General features: G+C 46.4%; 1 protein-coding gene across 1 annotated transcript; it reads left to right on the top strand.

Moving 5' to 3' along the window:
* The first annotated feature begins 13236 nt into the window (after nucleotides 1–13236).
* CUNH3orf22 (chromosome unknown C3orf22 homolog) lies at nucleotides 13237–15529 on the top strand. The gene is made up of 4 exons (XM_032412161.1): nucleotides 13237–13325; nucleotides 14047–14178; nucleotides 15195–15282; nucleotides 15473–15529. Exons 1-4 carry the CDS (start codon nucleotides 13237–13239, stop codon nucleotides 15527–15529), a joined length of 366 nt encoding a protein of 121 aa, XP_032268052.1.
* The last annotated feature ends 3881 nt before the right edge of the window (nucleotides 15530–19410 follow it).

Here is a 19410-nt window from a genome sequence, read left to right on the forward strand (position 1 = left end):
CAGACTCCCACAAGCTGCCCTGGCCTTGGGCTCCCAAGACACAGCTCTCAGTCACTGTGCCGCTTCAGTCCTGTTCTGTCCTGTAGTCCATTTAGGAGGCAGGCAAAATTCTCTTTTAGTCAAGAGTCTCAACCTTGGGTGTCTTCAGGGCCAGGTGCTAAGTCAGAAGATGCCCAGGCACCAGGGCAGGTTCCAGTCTCCCCCCAGCCCGCTACTGTCCCCTGGTAATGTGGGCCTGTTGGGGGAAGGACTCCCCCCCAAAGAGTTCAGAAAAAAGAGGAATTCATGTTTCTAAGTGAATCTCTTTCAAATACAGGCAACTAAGTCCTTTACTATCAGGTTCACTGAGGTTGCCGCCCCTGTGATCATCATTCAGAATAATTCCACAGTCCTAAAAAAGTTCCCTTGTGCCCATCTGAAACCAGTCTACTCCTCCCCAGGGCTGACCCCTGGCAACAACCGGTTTGTTCCCGTCACAACCGTTTTGCAAATGGAATCAGAGGGTACTTAGTCTTCAGCGGCTCACTTTATCAGTTAGCCTGATGCATGTGAGACTCTCCCTATTGTTGTGGCTATCAGCTGTTCACGCCTTTCTATGGCTGAGTCCCATCAGACTAATGAAACACAGTTGTCCCAATTTGACCAGTTCGAACTAGATCTGTGTCATTTTGATGTATCCTCATTCTTTGATCACTTCCTTTCTGGCAAACAAGATGTTCTAGACTTTCGTGTGTGTGTGTGTGTGTGTGTGTGTGTGTGTGTGTGTGTGTGTGTTTTAATATCAAGGTAAATTCACATAACATGAATTAACCATCTTAAAACATACAGTTCAGTGGCATTTCATACATTAAACAGTAACTCCCAACTTCTTGCTCCTCCCTAGCACCTGGAACTCTTTGTTCTACTTTCTGCCTCGCTGCATTTGTCTATTGTAGTTTCCACAAGTGGAACCACACAGAGGCGCCTGGGTGGCTCAGTTGGTTAAGCTTCCAACTCTTGATTTTGGCTCAGCTCACGATCTCAGGGTTGTGAGATTGAGCCCCGCATCAGGCTCTGTGCTGGGAGTGGAGCCTGCTTAAGACTCTCTCCTCCTTCTGCCCCTCCACTACTTGCACACGTGTGCACTCTCACTCTCTCCCTCTCTAAGAAAAAAAAGGTGGAATCACACATATTTTCCCTTTTGTGTCTGGTTTATTTCACTTAGCCTAATGTTTTCAAAGCTTGTGTGGTAGCATGGATCAGAATTTCATTCCTTTTTAAGGCTAAGATTCCATTGTATGGGTATGCCACATTTTGCTTATCCATTCATCTCTTGATGGACACAAGTTGTTTCCACGTTTTGGCTATTGTGAATAACTTTTCAGTGAACCTCCACTGTGAGTATCATTCTAGGTCCCTGTTTTCAATTCTTCGGGGTATCTTAAGAGTGGAATTGCTGGGTCATATGATAACTCTATGTTTAACTTTTTGAGGAGCGGCCAAACTGTTTTCCACAGAGGCTGCCCCATTTTACATTCCCACCAGCAATGCACAAGGGTCCTGATTTTTCCACATCCTCACTAACACTTGTTTGTCTTTCTCTTTTTCTTATAATAGCCATCTGAATGGGCCTGAAATGGTATCTCATGTGGTTTTTGTTTGCATTTCCCTGATGTCTAATGATGTTGAGCATCTTTTTATGTGCTAGTTGCCTACTTGTACTTCTGCTTTGGTGAAGCACCTATTCAAGTCCTTTGCCCATTTTTAAATTAATGGTTTGTCTTGTTGTTGTTGAACTCAACAACCATCATGAGATATGTGTTTTGCAGCTATTTTCTCCCCTTATATGGATTATTTTTTAATTTTTTGATAGTGTCCTTTGAAGAAAAAAGGTCTTAATTTTGATGGGGTCCAATTTATCTGTTTGTTCTTTGACTGCTTATGCTACTGGTGTCATATTTAAGAAGCCCTTGCCTTACCCATGGTGACAAAGAGCAACACCTATGTTTTTTCTCAGAGTTTTATAGTTTAGAAGACTTTTTTAAAAAAAAGATTTTATTTATTTATTTGAGAGATAGAGAGAGAACAAGAGTGGGGTATAGGGGCAGAGGGAGAGGGAGAAGCAGACTCCCCACTGAGCAGGAAGTCTGACTCAGGGCTCGATCCCAGGACCCTGAGATCATGACCTGAGCCAAAGGCAGACGCTTAACCCATTGAGCCACACAGATGCCCCTAGAAGACACTTTATAAGAGTCTTAGATATATTTAGGTTTTGGATTTACTTTGAGTTAATTTTTGTATATCATATGAGGTGAGGGCCCAATTTCATTCCTTTGCATGTGGAACTTCCAGTTGTCCCAGCACCATTTGTTCAAGAGACTATGCTCTTCCCACCAAGTGGTCCTGGCACCCTTGTCAAAATCAATGGACTGTAACTGGGGGTTTGTTTCTGGACTCTCAATTCTATTCCCTTGATCTTTGTCTCTCCCAGGGCCAGTACCACTCTGTTTTGATTACTGTTGCTTTGTAGCAAGTTTTGAAATCAAGAACTATGGGTCTTTCAAGTATGTTTTATTTTCTCAGGATTATTTTGGCTAATTGGGGCCCGTTGAAATTCCATGTGAATTTTAGAATCAGCTTTTTTATTTCTGTACAAATCTGATGGGATTTTGATAGGGGTTGCACTAAGCCTATGGAATATTTTATTGTCATATTAGCAATATTAAATCTTCCATTCCAGGGGCACCTGGGTGGCTCAGTCAGTTAAGCATCTGCCTTCAGCTCAGGTCATGATCCCAGAGTGCTGGGATAGGGCCCCTAATTGGGCTCCCTGCTCAGTGGGGAGCCTGTTTCTCCCTCTCCCTCTGCCACTCCCCCTGCTTGTGCTCTCTCACTCAGTCAAATAAATAAATAAATCTTAAAAAAATATCTTCCAGTCCAGAAACAAGGTTGTCTCCTCATTTACTTAGGTATTATTTAATTTCCCTCAGAATAGCAACAGAGGCAAATAAAAATGAAATTTTGGAAAGAAAAGCACATAGATGGGTTTAAAAAAATTTTATAAGCACATAAGGGAAAAGTCAAGAAACCAGCTTGGCTTCTCATCAAAGTCATCAAAGGTTAGTGACACCATGTATGTCTGGAGGGGCTTTGGGGGCCAGCTGACATCAAGCAGGCCAAAAATCCATTTAAGAAATAATGAGACTTTCACCTCTGGACACTCTACAGAGCACTTTCTACACACTGGCAAATATCTGGAAGGTTATTTTCTGGAAATGTTTAAAACCAAAGGCCTCTTCACTAGGGGCACTGAGATCAAATGAAGGTGTGCTATCCCAGCACAATATTGAAGTGAGAAAATACATACTGAATCCTACACATCTCCCACTGAGCTCCTGGAACTCTGGCAACCAGCCCTTTACCCTTCTCTGGCCAGAGGTTGGTAGAGTCTGATTTCTCAGGGGACTCTGACAGCCCATAGAAAAAGACCTAAAGATACGGAATAAGGGTCCCCAAATGAACTTCCCAGTTAGAAAATTGGACAGTGAAGTCCAAATTCAGTAAGCTGTAAACACAAGCTCAGAGCTTTCAAACTTGAGAAAAAAAATTTTAAATTGAAGCATAATTTACTTACAACAAAGTGAAGTTTTTTTTGTTTTTTTTTTTGGTTCAAACATTCGTAAAACCACCATTGGAATCAGGATAAAGAACAGTTTCCTCATCCCCAAAGTGAAACATCTTTTTAATCTCCAACATTTAACATGAACATACAAATCATACAAAGTACATGGCTTGAAAGAAATGGAGACTGTACATATGCTCAGAGATAATGCATTCCACTCAGGAACAGAGAATAGGACTTTCCTTCAGAAGTAACATTCTGAGAACCATAGGACATTTGTTAGAAATGCAAAATATGATAGCAGAAATTAAAAACCCATTGGATGGGCATTTATCCCAGAGAAACAAAGACTTCTATTCATCTCCATGCGTACATGATTGTTTATAGCAGCTTTATTCATAATAACCCCAAAATGGAAACAACTGAAATGTCCTACAGTGGGTTAATGGTTAAACAAACAGTGATGCATCCTACTCAGCAATAAAGGTAGATGAACAGGAGTGACATTATGGAAATGGTAGAGTAGGACGCTCCAGGAATCCATCCCTCCACTGAAACAATAATTGAGCTGGCAGGAACTGTCTGAAGCAAGTGTTTGGGAACTCTAGAATCTAATCAAATACCTACAGCATCCAGGGGAGAGCTTGGTGAAGAGGTTTGTAAATTTTAGTGAATTTCCATGTTTCCGTGCTTCCAGCGGCTAACACCCTGCATCCTCCAGCACCATAGCAGGCAGCCACAGGCACAGGGGCCTGTGTTCATGGTGGGCCTTACTGGGGCAAAAGGACCCTGTCCTTCAAAACTCAGGTTTGTTTTGTTTTGTTTTGACTGCTGGTTGCTGCTATTGACTGCTGAGGGGCTAGCACAGAGGCTGATCATTCAACCCTCACAATCTGAAGCAACTTCCCTACCACAACAGAATTTAAAGAGACAGTACTTTTTAAATATTTTATTTTATTTTTCCCCCTTTGGAAGCCAGATACTTAAAGAAATCTTTGTCAAGTTACTAGATGACCACAGGAAACAGAAACTTCAGTGACCACACACAATAAGGAATACACACTTTCCAAATTGTTTGGAAAAGTCACAAACAGATGGGTCTAGCCTTCAACAAACAAACATCAGCAGATCCTGAGTATGGGAATATGTATTTTCCAGAGTTATCATATATTTAGAATGTCCAGTTCTCAAGAAAAAACAAAAACAAAAACAAAGATATGTGTTAGTTTGCTAGGGCTGCTGTAATAACGTACCACAGACTGGGTGGCTTACACAACAGACATTTATTATCTCATAGTTCTGGAGGCTAGAAGTCTGAGATCAAGGTGTCATCAAGGTTGGTTCCTTCTGAGGGTACTGAGTGAGAATATGTTCCATCCCTCTCTGTCAGCTTCTGGTGGTTTGCTGGTGATCTCTGGCATTTCTTGGCTTATAAATCTCTGCTTTTATATTCACATGTTATTCTCTCTATGTGTGTGTCTGCATCCAAAATTTTCTCTTTTCATATGGACATAAGTCATGTTGGGTTAGGAGACCACTCTACTCTAGTATGGCCTCATCTTAACTGATTTCATTTGCAATGACCCTATATCACATAAATAAACTCACATTCTGGGGTTTTGGACTTCCACATATGAATTTTGAAGGGACACAGTTTAACCTGTAACTTAGAGGTAAGGCAATCAAAATTATCCAGTTTGAAAAATAAAAAAGAAGAATGAAGAAAAATGCCTCAGGCCAAAACCTGAGGTATCAGTGTGATACCATCAAGAATACCAACAGAGGGATGTCTGGCTGGTTCAGTCCATAGAGCATGCGACTCTTGATCTTGGGGTTGTGAGTTCAAGCCCCATGTTGGGTGTAGAAATTACTCAACAAATAAAATCTTTAAAAGAATACCAACTATCTACCAATAGTAGATAAAGAGAAAGGGACAGAAACTATTTGAAGAAATAATGGCTGACAACTTCCCAAATCTGATGAAAAGCATGATGTGATTCGGAAAAGAATATTCGGGGAAAACAACTTTGTTTTTCTGAGTTGGTGCTTAGGCATTTTACCTAGTATGATAACCCTGCACACACCCATACTCTGGATATTTAGATAAGGAATTGAGTTTAGGATGCCCACCATAAGTTCCTGTTTTACTTTTCCCAGGCACCTTTAAAAGTAATCACTTTATTGTTGAGCCCACAAAAAGTGACCTACACCCCAACCACCTTGTAAGTAATAGGTCCTTGCTACCTGCTCTCTATCTCCTGCTTGCTTATGACCTGGGGAGCTGCCCTCCCTCCACTGGCTCAGTTGCACCTCCTCACATCTGGGATCTCTGAGTAATAATAACTCTGGTAGCTACTTTCTTGTGTGGGTGTATTGAAACTGTGTCTTCAATCAAAATGACCTCATGGGTCTCACTTCCCATCCAGAGGGAACTTGGATGCTGAGGGAGCTACTTGCTGACCCCCATGTGGGTGGCTTGTGCCCTCTCATTCATCAGGTCATAATCTACATATTCTTAATTCAATACTGCAGCTCTGTCTTCCCTACAATATGATAATGCATACCTAATAACCTCAATGAACTCAATGCAGGATAAACTCAAACTGATCCACACCAACACACATGATAGTCTTATTGTCAAAACTCAAAGACAAAGAGAGAATCTTGAAAGCAGCAAGAGAGAGGTTACTCATCACATTCAAGGGATTCTTAATAAGGTTAACAGCTGATTTCTCATCAGAAGCTATGGAAACCAGAAAGCAGAGGGATGATATATTTGTAGACCTGAAAGGAAAAGAAACTCTCAACCAAGATTTCTATATCTGGCGAAAGTATCTTTTGGGAATGAAGGAAAAATTAAGACATTTCCAAATAAACAAAAACAGAGGGAGTTCGTAGACCTGCCCTACAAGAAATGCCAAAGGGGGTCTTTCAGGCGAAATTGAAAGGACATTAGACAGTAACTCAAAGCTATAGGAAGAAATAAGAACAATGCTAATGGCAAGTATATAAGTAAATGTTAAGGTCAATGTGATTGTGTTTTGGGTTTATAACCCCTCCTTTTTTCTATATGAAAAGATAAATGCATGATGCAATAATTGCAAATCTGTGTTAATGGTGTGATGGGTGACAATAACAGTATAAAGAGAGGAGAAGATGTATAGGAGCAGAGTGTTTGTGCACAATTGTAACTCAGTTGCTGTTATTCATACTAAGTTGTTATAAATGTAAGGTTTTCATCATAACCGCCAAAGTAACCACTAAGATAGTAACTGAAAATATATATAGAAAAGGACAGAAAGGAACCAAAATTGTACATTACCAAATTCAATTAAATACAAAATCAAGAGAGTAATAGAGGAATTGAGGAAAAAGACATATAAGACATAAAAAAAGCAAACACTAAATGGCAGAAGAAAGTCCTTCCTTATCAGTAATTATATTAAATGTAAATAGATTAAACTCTCCAATTAGTAGGCAGAGATTATTTTAAAATGTATAAAAATAATCCGTCTATATGTTGTCTACAAGAAACTCATTTTAGATATAAAACACAGAGAAGTTGAAAGCAAAAGGATGAAAGAAGATATTCCATGAAAATAGTAACCTGAAGAGGGCTGGGTAGCTATATTATTGTTAGACAAAGTACACTCTAAGTCAAAAGATTACAAGAGGCAAAGAACATTAAATATTGATAAAAGGGTCAACCCATCCAGAAGATATAACTATTATTTGTGTATTTTTACTTTATTGTTGTTTTTTTTAAGATTTTATTTATTTATTTGACAGAGAGAGAGAGAGGGAACACAAGCAGGGGGAGTGGGAGAGGGAGAAGCAGGCTCTGCACCGAGCAGGGAGCCTGATGTGGGGCTCGATCCCAGGACCCTGGGGTCATGACCTTAGCTGAAGGCAGATGCTTAATGACTGAGCCACCCAGGCACTCCAAGAAGATATAACTATTATAAACATATACACACTTAACAACAGAGCCCAAAAATATATCAAAATTTCACAAAATTGGATAGCAAAGTAGGTCTACTATAATAGAGAAGTCAGTACCCTACCTCAATAATAGATAGAACTAAACAGAAGATCAATAAAGATATGGAGCACTTGAGCAACACTATAAACCAAATGTAGACCTTACAGACATTCAGAAAACTCCACTGAACAATAGCAGAATATACATTTTTCTCAAGTGTATCTGGAATATTCTCCAAGATGCATTAGGCCACAAAACAAGTCTTATTAAATTTAATAAGTTTTAAAAAATTCAAGCCATACAAAATGTATTTTCTGATCACAATGGAATGAAACTAGAAATTGACAGAAAATTGGAAAATTCACAAATAGGTGGCAGCTGAACAGCATTTCTTAAACAATCACTGAATCAAAGGAGAAATCACAAGGGAATTTAAGAAATGCCTTCAGATGAATGAAAACAAAATCAAAACATACCACACTTGTAGGATGCAGTGAAAGCAGTGTAAAGAGGGAAATTTATATATCTTCAAAAAGAAGAAAGATCCCCAATTGATAATCTAATTATGTAACTTAAGGAACTAGAAGATGCAGAGCAAATTAATCCAAAGCTAGCAGAAGAAAGGAGACAATAAAGATTAGAATAAAGATAAATAAAACACAGAGTAGAAAGTTATGTAGAAAATCAACAAAACCAAAAGTCGATTTTTGAAATAATCAACAAGATTGTGAATCCTTTAGTTAGATTGACTAAGAAAAAAAAGTGAAGATTCAAATTACTAAAATCTTTTTTTTTTTAAAGATTTATTTATTTATTTGACACAGAGAGAGAGACAGCTAGAGAGGGAACACAAGCAGGGGGAGTGGGAGAGGGAGAAGCAGGCTCCCGGCCGAGTAGGGAGACCAATGCGGGGCTTGATCCCAGGACCCTGGGATCATGACCCGAGCCGAATGCAGATGCTTAACGACTGAGCCACCCAGGCGCCCCCAAATTACTAAAATCTGAAATGAAAATGGGAACATTACTACTGATTATACAGAATTAAAAGGATTATAAGAGAATACTATGAACAACTGTATGTTAACAAATTGGATAACCTGGATGAAATGGGCAGATTTCCAGAAACACACAACCTACCAAGACTGAATCATGAATAGAAAATCTGAATAGACAAATAAATAGTAAGTAAACCAATTCAGTAATCAAAAACCACCCAACAAAGAAAACCCCTGGAACAGATGGTTTCACTGAATTCTACCAAACATTTAAAGAACTAATATCAATCCTTTCCAAACTTTTCCAAAAAATTGAAGAGGGGGAAACACTTCCTATCTCATTCTATGAAGCCAGCATTTCCCTGATAACAAAGCCAGAGGACACTACAAGAGGAGAAAACTAAGACTGATATCCCTTATGAATATTGATGTAAAAATCTTCAATGAAATACTAGCAAACTGAATTCAGCAGCATATTAAGAGGATTATATGCCATGACCATGCGAGATTTATATCTGGAATGCAAGAATGGTTCAATTTATGAAAGGCAATCAAATATGCCACATTAAAGAAAAATGAAAATAAACCCCACATGATGATCTCAATTGATGCCAAAAAAGCATTTGACAAAATTCAACACACTTTCCTGATTAAAAAAAACACTCAGCAAACTAGTAATAGAAAAAACCTACCTCAACATAATAAAAACCATATATGAAAACTCCACACTTAATGTCCAACTCAACGGTAAAAAGACTGAAAATTTTCCCACTAGGATCAGGAACAAGGCAAGGATGCCTGCTTTTGCCACTTGTATTCAACATAGTACTAGAAGTTCTATCCAGAGCAATTACAAACCCCTAAGAATCACACACACACACACACACACACACACACATACACACACACACACACAAGCAAAGAAAAGGCCAGGACCAGATGGCTTCACTGGTGAATTCTACCAAACATTTACAAAAAATTAACACCAGTCCTCATCAAAGTTCCCAAAAAATTGAAAAGGAGGGAACGCTTCCAAGCTCATTTTATGAGATCATGATTACCCTCATAGCAAAGCCAAAAAAAGACACTACAAGACAAGAAAACTTCAGGTCAATACCCCTTATGAATATAGATTACAAAATCCTTGACAAAATACTATCAAAGTAAATTCGGCAGCATATTAAAAGGATTATGTGTCGTGACTAGGTGGGATTTGTGCCCACAATGCCAGGGTGCTTCTTAATGAGAAACTCAATCAATGTAATGCATCACATTAGTAGAACGAAGGCAGAACAGAGAACGGAGAATGGCTCGGTGAAATAGCCAGACCACCTCCAGTTCAACTCCTTCACCTTCTCATTCCTCGACTCTTTGTAATCTGGCATGCGTTCCTCCACAGAAACAGCTCTGCATAAAACAAAACAGCACTAAAACCTAAAGTTACTTCTTCCTTCTCGCCTGGTCACAACCATCTGCAGCACTGGCACCACTGACCAGTCTGTGCCTCTTGAGCTGGAATCATCCCCTGGCTTCCATGACGCCACTGACTTTGTGCTCTCTGTCCGTGCCTCTGTCTGGGTCACAGGCACTAAATATTTACTTGATCATTAAATACTGAGTATCTTAACAGTCAGGCCAATGCCCTCTTCACTTCTTCCACATCGCCTTCCATTCGGATGATTGTCTTCAATTACCACTGATACATCAGTGACACCCAAACATACTTTGTGCCCAGGCCTCACCCCTCTGGATCTCAGACCCAGATGTAGAAGTGCCTAAGTGGAGGGAGGCCTCAAAGGCATCTCAAACTCAACCTGACCAAGGCTGAACCCATGGTCTCCCTCCAAGGCCTAGTCCAGTCCCATCTAGTGTCAGTAAAAGAAACCCAGAGTCATTGTTGGCCCTCCCACAGCCTCTGTCACCACTCTGTGTTAACTTGGGCACCTGAAATCTCTCAAATCCACCCCCTTCCCTCCATCTCCATCACCACCTCATTCCAAGGCACCACCACCCCTCATCCGTGTTACTGCCTTTGCTGGTCACCTGGTCTACCCACACCTACTCCTGGCCCTGTTCACTTTGTTCTCCACACTGCCACCAGAGCGATTTTTTCAAAACACATATGTAGTCTGGGACACAGGCACAGAGAGACTGAGCTGCTTGCCTGAGGCCACACAGAAGGTAGTGACCCAGACTGGGAGAAAGGGAATTGGCTTTTTGGGCCCCGCCCTAAACTCTCACACTCCCCTGGGCTCAAACCCTCATCCCCATGATTGCTGGGCTGTGGCTAAGGCTCAGGTCAGAGTCAGCCAGGATAACTTTTCTGCAACCAAAGTAAGGTTTTAGCTATTTCTGGGATATCTCTTCTGTTCCCAGAATCTGCATGGGAGAGATCCCTGCTAAGGAATATGTTCAGGTGGATGCTCCACCCAGGGTGCTGAGCGTGGGAATGCCAGCAAGCCCTGACTTACTCGCTGCCATCTCTACAGCCACTCTGGGCTAGAGGGGCTTCAGGCCAGCTTCTGAGCCACATGGTTCAGCAACTGCAGTGTCACTGATTGTGACTTCAAGGGCTTCTGATGTCGCAATGATCCTGTGGGCCTGGCCTGCTGGGGCCCCAGGGCCAGTGCTCCTGTGGCAGCATGGCAGCCAGGGCCATGGCCAGCTTCCACCCTTCTGGCGTCACATAAGTGAGCCCGTGAGTAGCCTGCAGCTTGGATGGTCCACTCACCCACTCCTTTCTGGCTGGAGGCTCTGTGTACCCAGGCCTGTGCCTCTCTATGTCACTGAACCAAGAGAGTGTTGTAGCCAGGGGGAACCAGGCTTGGGGGGTCAAGGGGCATAGCAGCTCTCATACCTGCTGTCTTCCTGACACTGCCAGGGCACCCTGAGCCAAGCTCCCATCATGGTCACTACTAGGATTTAGGGAGGCAGCCTGGGTGGCTGGGAAGGACAGTCCTAGGTCAGCTAGGGAAGCAGGAGCAAGATGGCGCCCGGGACAGATGGCCATGGTGTCAGAGTCCTGCCCTGGCCTCTGCAGTGGCCCTTCTGCCCCTGAGGGAGGCAGATTCAGCTGTGTCAGTTTGCAGGGTCACACTGACAGCTTAGGGGGTCTGTGGGTAGGTATGGGGTGGGCCTGAGGGGCGTCCCTTCCCCTGCCTCCTCCAGACTGCTGGGTTCCTGTAGTGGTGCCACTTCCTCAGGTCAATGGCTGGTATAGTCACCTCTCCCAGCCCCGTTCGGGACTGTTTGAGGCTGTAGAGCTCAGGTGGCCACTCTGGACCCCACCTTGTCCCCTACTCACCAGGTGGGTCGGGATGTAGGCAAAGCACCTAACCTTTCAGAGCCTGTTTCCTTCCCTGGAAAACGGGGGTGACCGTCATCTCTGTCAGGTGGAGAACATTAAATGAGGTCACACATGGAGCTTAGCAGACACTTTGCTGAGCCCAGAGCCTGTGCCTCCCACTGTGACACAGGCGCCCATCCTGGACCAGGGCCCTCACCTGGCTTCTCAGCAGGAGGAGGACTATAGTCTATAGTGACCTGCCTGGGTTTACATGATAGTGGAGGCTGTGGGGCCAGGCCCATGAAAGGGACCCCAGTGTCCTTATAACAGTCACAGTCCAGGGTCAGAGGCCATGGAGGCCCCCACTAGCCAGCACTGGTGTAGAGAGCTGCACTTTGAACAAAGCTCTTTGCCAGGTGGGCAAGTATGTGGAAGGTCGGGAAGACTTCCTGGTGGGTCTGAGGGGCCAGGCCACAAGCCAGAGCTGCTGGCATTTCTGGCAGGACCTACACCCTGACCTACCTGCATCTGCACCAGGTGCTTTAAAAAGACAGTCACTTGTGTACTGCTGGTGGGCATGGAAAATAGTACAGCTCTTCTGGAAGGTCGTTTGGCGGCTCCTTTTAAAACTAAAAATGGACTTATCATAAGCCACAGCAATTCACCGTTATATAGTCCAGAGAAACAAAGACTTGTTTTCATGCACAAACTTGCACATGAATATTCATAGCAGCTTTATTCATAATAGCCCCACACCAGGAACTACCCAGATGTAGATTGAACAAAGCATGGCAACAGTTGAGGATTAAACAAAGCATGGCACATCCATCCCATAGAATACTACTCAGCACTGAAAGAAGAGCCACCTGCTGATATGCACAACTGGGCTGGTTCCTGAGGGAATTATGCTGAGAGAAAGAAGCCAGGCTCTAGAAGATACCTCCTGCGTGGTTCCATTGGTATAACACTTGTAAAGTCACAGCAGTACAGAGACGAACACAGATTCGTGGTTGCCAGAGCTTGGGATGGGCTGTTCAGTTGAGAACCATCCCAGGTGGTAGTTACACAAAGCTGTACACATAAAATTTCACAGACACACAGACACACACACACTTACACGTGAGAGCGTGTATGACTGGTACAGTGTGGCGAGGCCGGGCATGGGTGATGGGCCAGCATGACCCAGCCCTCACTCAGCCCTGGGGGGCAGGCAGGGGCCCCGTCCTCTGTCCCCTTCGCGGTCCCGAGGGGAAGCCGAGTGTCTGGTCCAGGTCCAGCCTGGCTGCTCCCATCCCCTTCCCCACTCTGACGGGCCTCCTCTTGCCTTCCAGCCACGGCTGAAAAGTGTGCCACAGCTTAACCTCCTTCCGTGATGAACTCGAAGAAGCCCAAGAAGTGCCCCCAGTATAAGAAGAGTAGAAACAAGGCCCAGGAAAAATTTGCCAGGAAGTTTCCATACAGGTACTAGACCCCGAGGCCCCTAGGGCCAAGTCCTGCCTCCCCTGAGGCCATGCCAAAGCGCATTCCAGGGGTGTATAGCGTGGACCTGGGATGAGGTTTCTCATCCACAGGGAGTTCCCTGAGCAGCTCTGTGACAGTCTGGGGTTCATCTTCACCCCACCCCCATCCCAATCAGAGCTGAGGGCCTCTAGATAGGTGCCCGGGACCCCTGGGTCCATCCCAGAGCCGTAGCCGGCTCTTTCCCTCTGAGTCAGTGGCCTCGTGGGAACCACCTGAGGAGCACATTCATAAACACCTACCCCTGCCAAAGGTGTGATGGGGTCAGACTGGGGTGGGGTGTAGTTTGTAAAGCCCTAGGGCACTTGGAAATCAGTAGAGACCCCCAGACTGGGCAGCACTGGGGCCTCGGCCAGCGGCAGTTACTAAATGTTCTGTGTGGCCAGGCTGTGTCCTGGATCCCATCATCAATGCACTGATAGGTCCTGACCAAAAAAAAATGTAGCAACTTTGGAGGGCATCCTAGCTGTGTGACCTTGGGCAAGTCACTGACCTCTCTGTGCCTTAATTTCCTCATCTATAAATGGTTGTGAGTTGACATACGGGTTAATGTTGATAAAGCACTTAGAATGATGCCTGGCAAGTAGAAAGTTCCAGATGAGCGAGAACTATTCATATGGCTGGTGGCTGCAGGCTCGCTAAAGATGCCAAGTGCCCATTGCAGGTTCTCTTGGCTGACGGAACCTACTGCAGAGTTCCTGAAGCCCTGGGAGGTCACAAAGATGACCACCTCACTGAGGGATCAGCTGCCCCTGCAGAAGACGTTGGTGCCAACGAGATCCATTCCAGTCAGAGGGTAAGTCACAGGCCCAGGATGCAGACAGCTGCTGTGGCCCACCAACCACACTCAAGCTGCTGGCCTTGCACCCAGCTCTGCACAGACACTCACGTGACTCTCCCAGCAGGCTCCACTTCCAAGCTGAGGAAACCGAGGCCCAGAAAGGAGACACTGAAGTCCAGTGGTCCCTCCCACAGCAAAGCAGTTTGTGGGAGAGGCTGCACAGGACCCTCGGGTGGGCAGGCCCTGGCCTCACCTGAAGAGGGCCCTGTCCACACGTAGGGAAACAGGCCTGAGCAGGTAGCTTAGCCAACACCCTTCCACACAGCAGAGGCAAAACAGAAGAAGAGCCCGCAAGTTTCTGGTCTCCTTGCAGCCTGCTCTGAGGGTGGAGGCACTGACGGGGGACTTCGCACTGGCCACTTCTAGCCTGACCATGTGCTAACAGATGTACCCCCTACACATGGGCACACACACTGAAACACCCAGACACCCTTGGAAAGACCCCCACACACGAACATTTCACATACTCGCCCTAAACTGGAACTCAGATCCGGGCTGTCCCTGGGCCATCACACACCAGCTGTGACATAATGCAGGGCTTCCGTGACCAGTTGGTGGGGAGGGGCATCCACCCCACCTCCCAAGGACCCCAGCTCCACTGTGACTGCCTCAGCCCCTCCCTCCAACTCTAAGGCTGATGTAGCTGTTGGAAAAGACAGACCAGGAGAGGAGCAGTGGCCTCACAGGGGAAGTGGCCATACAATGCTGGTGTACCTGCTGGTGGCCGTCCAGCGACTGGAGGATGACACTCACTCAGTGTCTGTGCAGGCCTGGTGGACCAAGTCCTGGCCATGTCTGAGGCATGGCGCGGGAACCCTGTTGGGGTTCTGACGTGGACATAAGGGGGTGGCGGTTGGGAGGGCAGCAGAGGCTCAGTGTGGGGTCCCAGGGCAGGTCTGGGCTGGGAGCAGTCTTGGTCGTGGCCCCAGCCGACGTCTCTGGACCCGTGGGGTTCTGTGTGGCTGTTCTAGGCTTGGGGCCCCAGATTTTACTTCACTGTCCTGCCTGAGCCCTCCGCCGCCACCGCCTCTACTGAGCCAACTTTGGGAACTCAAGCTAGTGAGCCGCCGCTTCCCTGGGCCAGGTGCTCCCGCTGTCCCCACCCGCACCTGCGCTGCCCACCCCTCCAGAGGCCTCCTCTACAGCCCGGCTCCGAGCGGCCTCCCTCGGGGCCACAGAGCACTCCCTTCCGGACAGAGGTGAACTCAAGGGAGGGGAACCACCCTGACGGGGCTCTTCATCTCCTCAGAACCCACGCCATGTGAATAAACTTCACAGGTTCAAAACCTATTTCCGTTTGGACTGAGTATTTTGCTTTCCGAATGTCCATTTTCTCATCTATAAAATGAAGTGATGGGTGGTGTGAGGTTTAGAGAGAGTAGGAATGTCATTTCCCAAAACTGATCCCAAGGATGCACTCGCACATGTAAGTAAAGATATTTGGACAACAGTATTCATTACAGCGCCATAGCAAAGGATCAGAGACCACCTATACATCCACTACTAGGGGGCTGTTCACTGATATACCACGGCCAGACCCCGAACTACCAGGCAGCCATTGAAATGAGGAACTAGCTCTTTATATACTGGTCTGGGGCAATCTACAATGCATATTCAGATTGTTTTAAAGCACAACAGAAGTGTGTCTGATATACTCCCATCTTGTATACATTAGGAAACAGACTGTACGTGTGTGTACGTGTGTGTGCACGTGTGTGTGTGTGTGTGTGTGTGTGGTAGGTAACAATTAGTACCTCTGGGTAGAAGAACTGGGGAACCTGGGGACAGGCCTACTATTTTCTGAAAAAAAAATTTTTTTTTAAATGTTTTATTTATTTATTCATGAGAGTCAGAGAGAGAGAGAGAGAGAGGCAGAGGCAGAGGGAGAAGCAGGCTTCCCGCCTAGCAGGGAGCCCGATGTGGGACTCGATCCCAGGACCCTAGGATCATGACCTGAGCCGAAGGCAGACGCTTAACCATCTGAGCCACCCAGGCGCCCCTATTTGCTGAAATTTTAATACATGAACTTAATACCACGTTGTTGGTGGATTACAGATTCTTCAAAGAGAAGTAGTATGGAATAAAAATCAGGGACTGTTGTAATTTCTTTGGAATTTGTAATAGCAGCACCCTGTAGGAGGTTGCCTGCAGAAGATGTAAGGGTTTCCCCGCTCTGTTCTACAGAGAGAGGGACCAGAAGGTCATCTTGGAGTCCTTGGCAGGGTAAATAAAATCAGGGACACTAACTATAACCCTCTCGCTAGAAGAGAAGAGTTTGGGGGCCCTGAAGATGACTAAGGTGGCTGCACTGAGCAATGTGGGTAAGTGGCCACATTGTTCTGGAAAGAAGGTGGAATGAGGTCCCCCGTGGAGTGAGAATTGAAAAGGGGCCCTCCCCAAGCCCTAGGGAGGAACCGGATGGTGGTTCCCAGCCTGCAGGAGGCAGAAGTCAATTCTGCTGTGTGCTCCTGGGGTGTCTGGGGCCTGGGGAAAGGGTGCAGAGGACTGCCACGGGTGGGGGGGGACCCTGGGCCTCTGTCCATCCAGGCCCGGGTGGGGAGCAGGCTGGTTGTACCATGCACCAGGCAGCATTGGCCTGGTGGCAGAGGGAAGCAGAGACCCCAGGGTCCCCTCCCGTTGTGGTCGGAGGCAGGCTGATCTCCATTTGGACTGTGTAAGTCTCAGGACTTTTCCTCCCATGTTCACAGCTATATCGTACTTGATATTCGCAAAATATAGCACGGTGTGCCTGTGATGCAGTGTAGTGGTGTGGTGACCGATGTGTCCACCTGCCTGGGGGCTCCTTCTCCAGCCACCCCCACCTCCCCCCGCCCCCGTAACCACAGCTCTCTCCTATCCTCCTAACACTAGTATCTCAAAACAATACATTGTTTGCTTTTTTTTTTGTTAGCGATATAGGATTGTATTATGCTCCATGCAACTCTTTTCCTCAGCAGCAAGTTGCTACGAGTCACCTGATGGTGCATATGGCTCATTTAATCATTTTGTTAGCATGTATAGTACTCCATGGCTTGTCCATCCTCTTTCCGACAGACACTTGGTTTCTAGTTTTTGCTGTTGTGGATGCAGCTGCTCTGAGCATTGCTACCCCGTCCCTGGTGCACACTGTTCCCTAGAGAGGTGTCACTGGCCAGAAGGCTCCCAAACGCCAGCCAACACCACCCTGTTTTCCCCGAGGGGTCCCACTGCCTGTGACCACCAGCAGCTTGTAGAAAGAAGCTCCTCTGGGTCCACCTGTGCGCTACTCTTGCTGTGGCCCCCAAGTGTTTAGGATGTAGGTGGGAGGGCATGCAGGGGCTCTTGGAGCACACGGGGCAGAACCAGTCCTGTAGGTAGAAAAAGCTCATACCAGTCACCCAACCAGAGTGAGTCCTAAAATGTGCATGGTCTCCAGTGGTTTCTCCCCTGTGAGGTGATTCTAAAGAATATTTAGGGAGTAAAGAGTTATCTGTTGGTCCCGCTGTGTCCTGAGTGTTTCTATGTACACGATGCCCTCAAAGAAGAAAACCAACCCTTCAGGAAGCATGCATCGCAGAAGTCCTCACAGGGAAATGGGCAACCCCTGAATGTCTAGCATATCACAGTGGCCCAGACAGCAACCCGGGGCACGCTGCCAGCACTTAAAGTGCGGCCACCTGGGCTCCGACTGTCCTCGTGCCCTGACCACAGTGACAGTAAAACGTACATCAGCAGATGCTTGAAGCCTCCTGTGGACCAGGCACAGTGAACAATGTGGTCAGGAAGTGGATCTGTCTTCTAGGAATGTAGCCTACGATCACACCCTACACAAGCAGGACCGATGTATGCACGGACATTCACAGCACTGTAACGCTAAAGGACACAAATTAATCTAATTGCCTATCATTTAGGGACCAATGAAATAAAAGCAGCAAGTCTGCAATGGAATCATGGGTTCCCCTGGAGATAAAAGTATGGATGCAAGTAGTTTCAATGGGGGGAGATTCCGGGGAGCCCCCCAGAGATGTGGGGAAGGGAAAGGAAGCAAAGCGTGTGCTCTTGAGCTGGCCACCACTTTGGGCACCTGGGGCTGAATCCCGGGAGAGAACTCTGTAGGTCACGCCTCAGTGTTCTCCCACCTGAGGGGCAAAAGCTGCAGTATTTACCGCCCCCCCCCCCCCGCCAGCTTCTGGTGGACATAGGTTGAAGGCTGCTCGGGGACACTGACTCCCTGCACACCCAACATCCCTGTGCTCAGGCCAAGCAGGTCTGGTGGCCAGAGGGAACCTACAGGAGGGCTGCAGATGGAGCAGCTGGGAGACATGGGGAATGCTACCCAGAAGTGCTTACTGCCACAGGGATGTGGGTTGGGGGGTGCGTATCGTGCCCAGCCTCCCTTGAGGCAGGAGCGTTGCAGGAATGGTAGGCTCTGGAATGTATAATCCACGGTCTGTGTCTTCAACATTCTGCTGCCCGGGAAGGGAATGGCTCACTCTCATGGACCACGTGGAGAAGGGCTACATAGAGCCTAGGGCTGGAGGAGCCACAGGACAGAAGGCCTGTACCCCCCGTGGCTTCATGGAGCAGCTGTTTTGACCACCTCCTGCTACACAAGAGAAACCAGCTGATCCAAGTCATCGTTGCTGAGCCTTCGCCACAGACAGCGGCGCCTTCACTCCGGGAAGAGAGCTCCAGCCCCGTGGGGAAGGGCGGCACCCTGACACCTGGCCCACGGACCTCGTGGGGTGCTGTAGCAGCCCAGCAAGCTGAGCTGGTGCCCGCCCCCAGACCATGCAGCCAGGTGCCAAGGCCAGCAGATGCAGCCGGCTGCAATCCCCAAACTGAATAATGCATGAAGCAGTGTTGTGACAAAGAACCAGGGGTTTGTTTTAGCAAAATTTTAAATCATAGAACTCTGCCTCCCAGGAATCTGCCTGGATGACAAAGCCACAACAGAAAACTGAAAAACAAAACAAAACAAAACAAACCAACGCCATAACTACAAAAGTCCGGGAAACATTTTCCTGACAAAGCCCAAAACAACAGAACACTGAAACATTTTAAACAAGTCTTTGTAACCCAATCCACTGGTGTCATTTCCTTGCTGGGGAGGCTGCTGCCAGCACCACTCAGCTCTGAGAGATGGAAAACCATGAAATAGAAGACAGTTGCCAGTAAGCTAAAATGCCAAGTGACCTTCAGTTGGTG

This window comes from Phoca vitulina, unplaced genomic scaffold (assembly GCF_004348235.1).
Source record: "Phoca vitulina isolate PV1807 unplaced genomic scaffold, GSC_HSeal_1.0 scaffold13, whole genome shotgun sequence".
Lineage (NCBI taxonomy): Eukaryota > Metazoa > Chordata > Mammalia > Carnivora > Phocidae > Phoca > Phoca vitulina.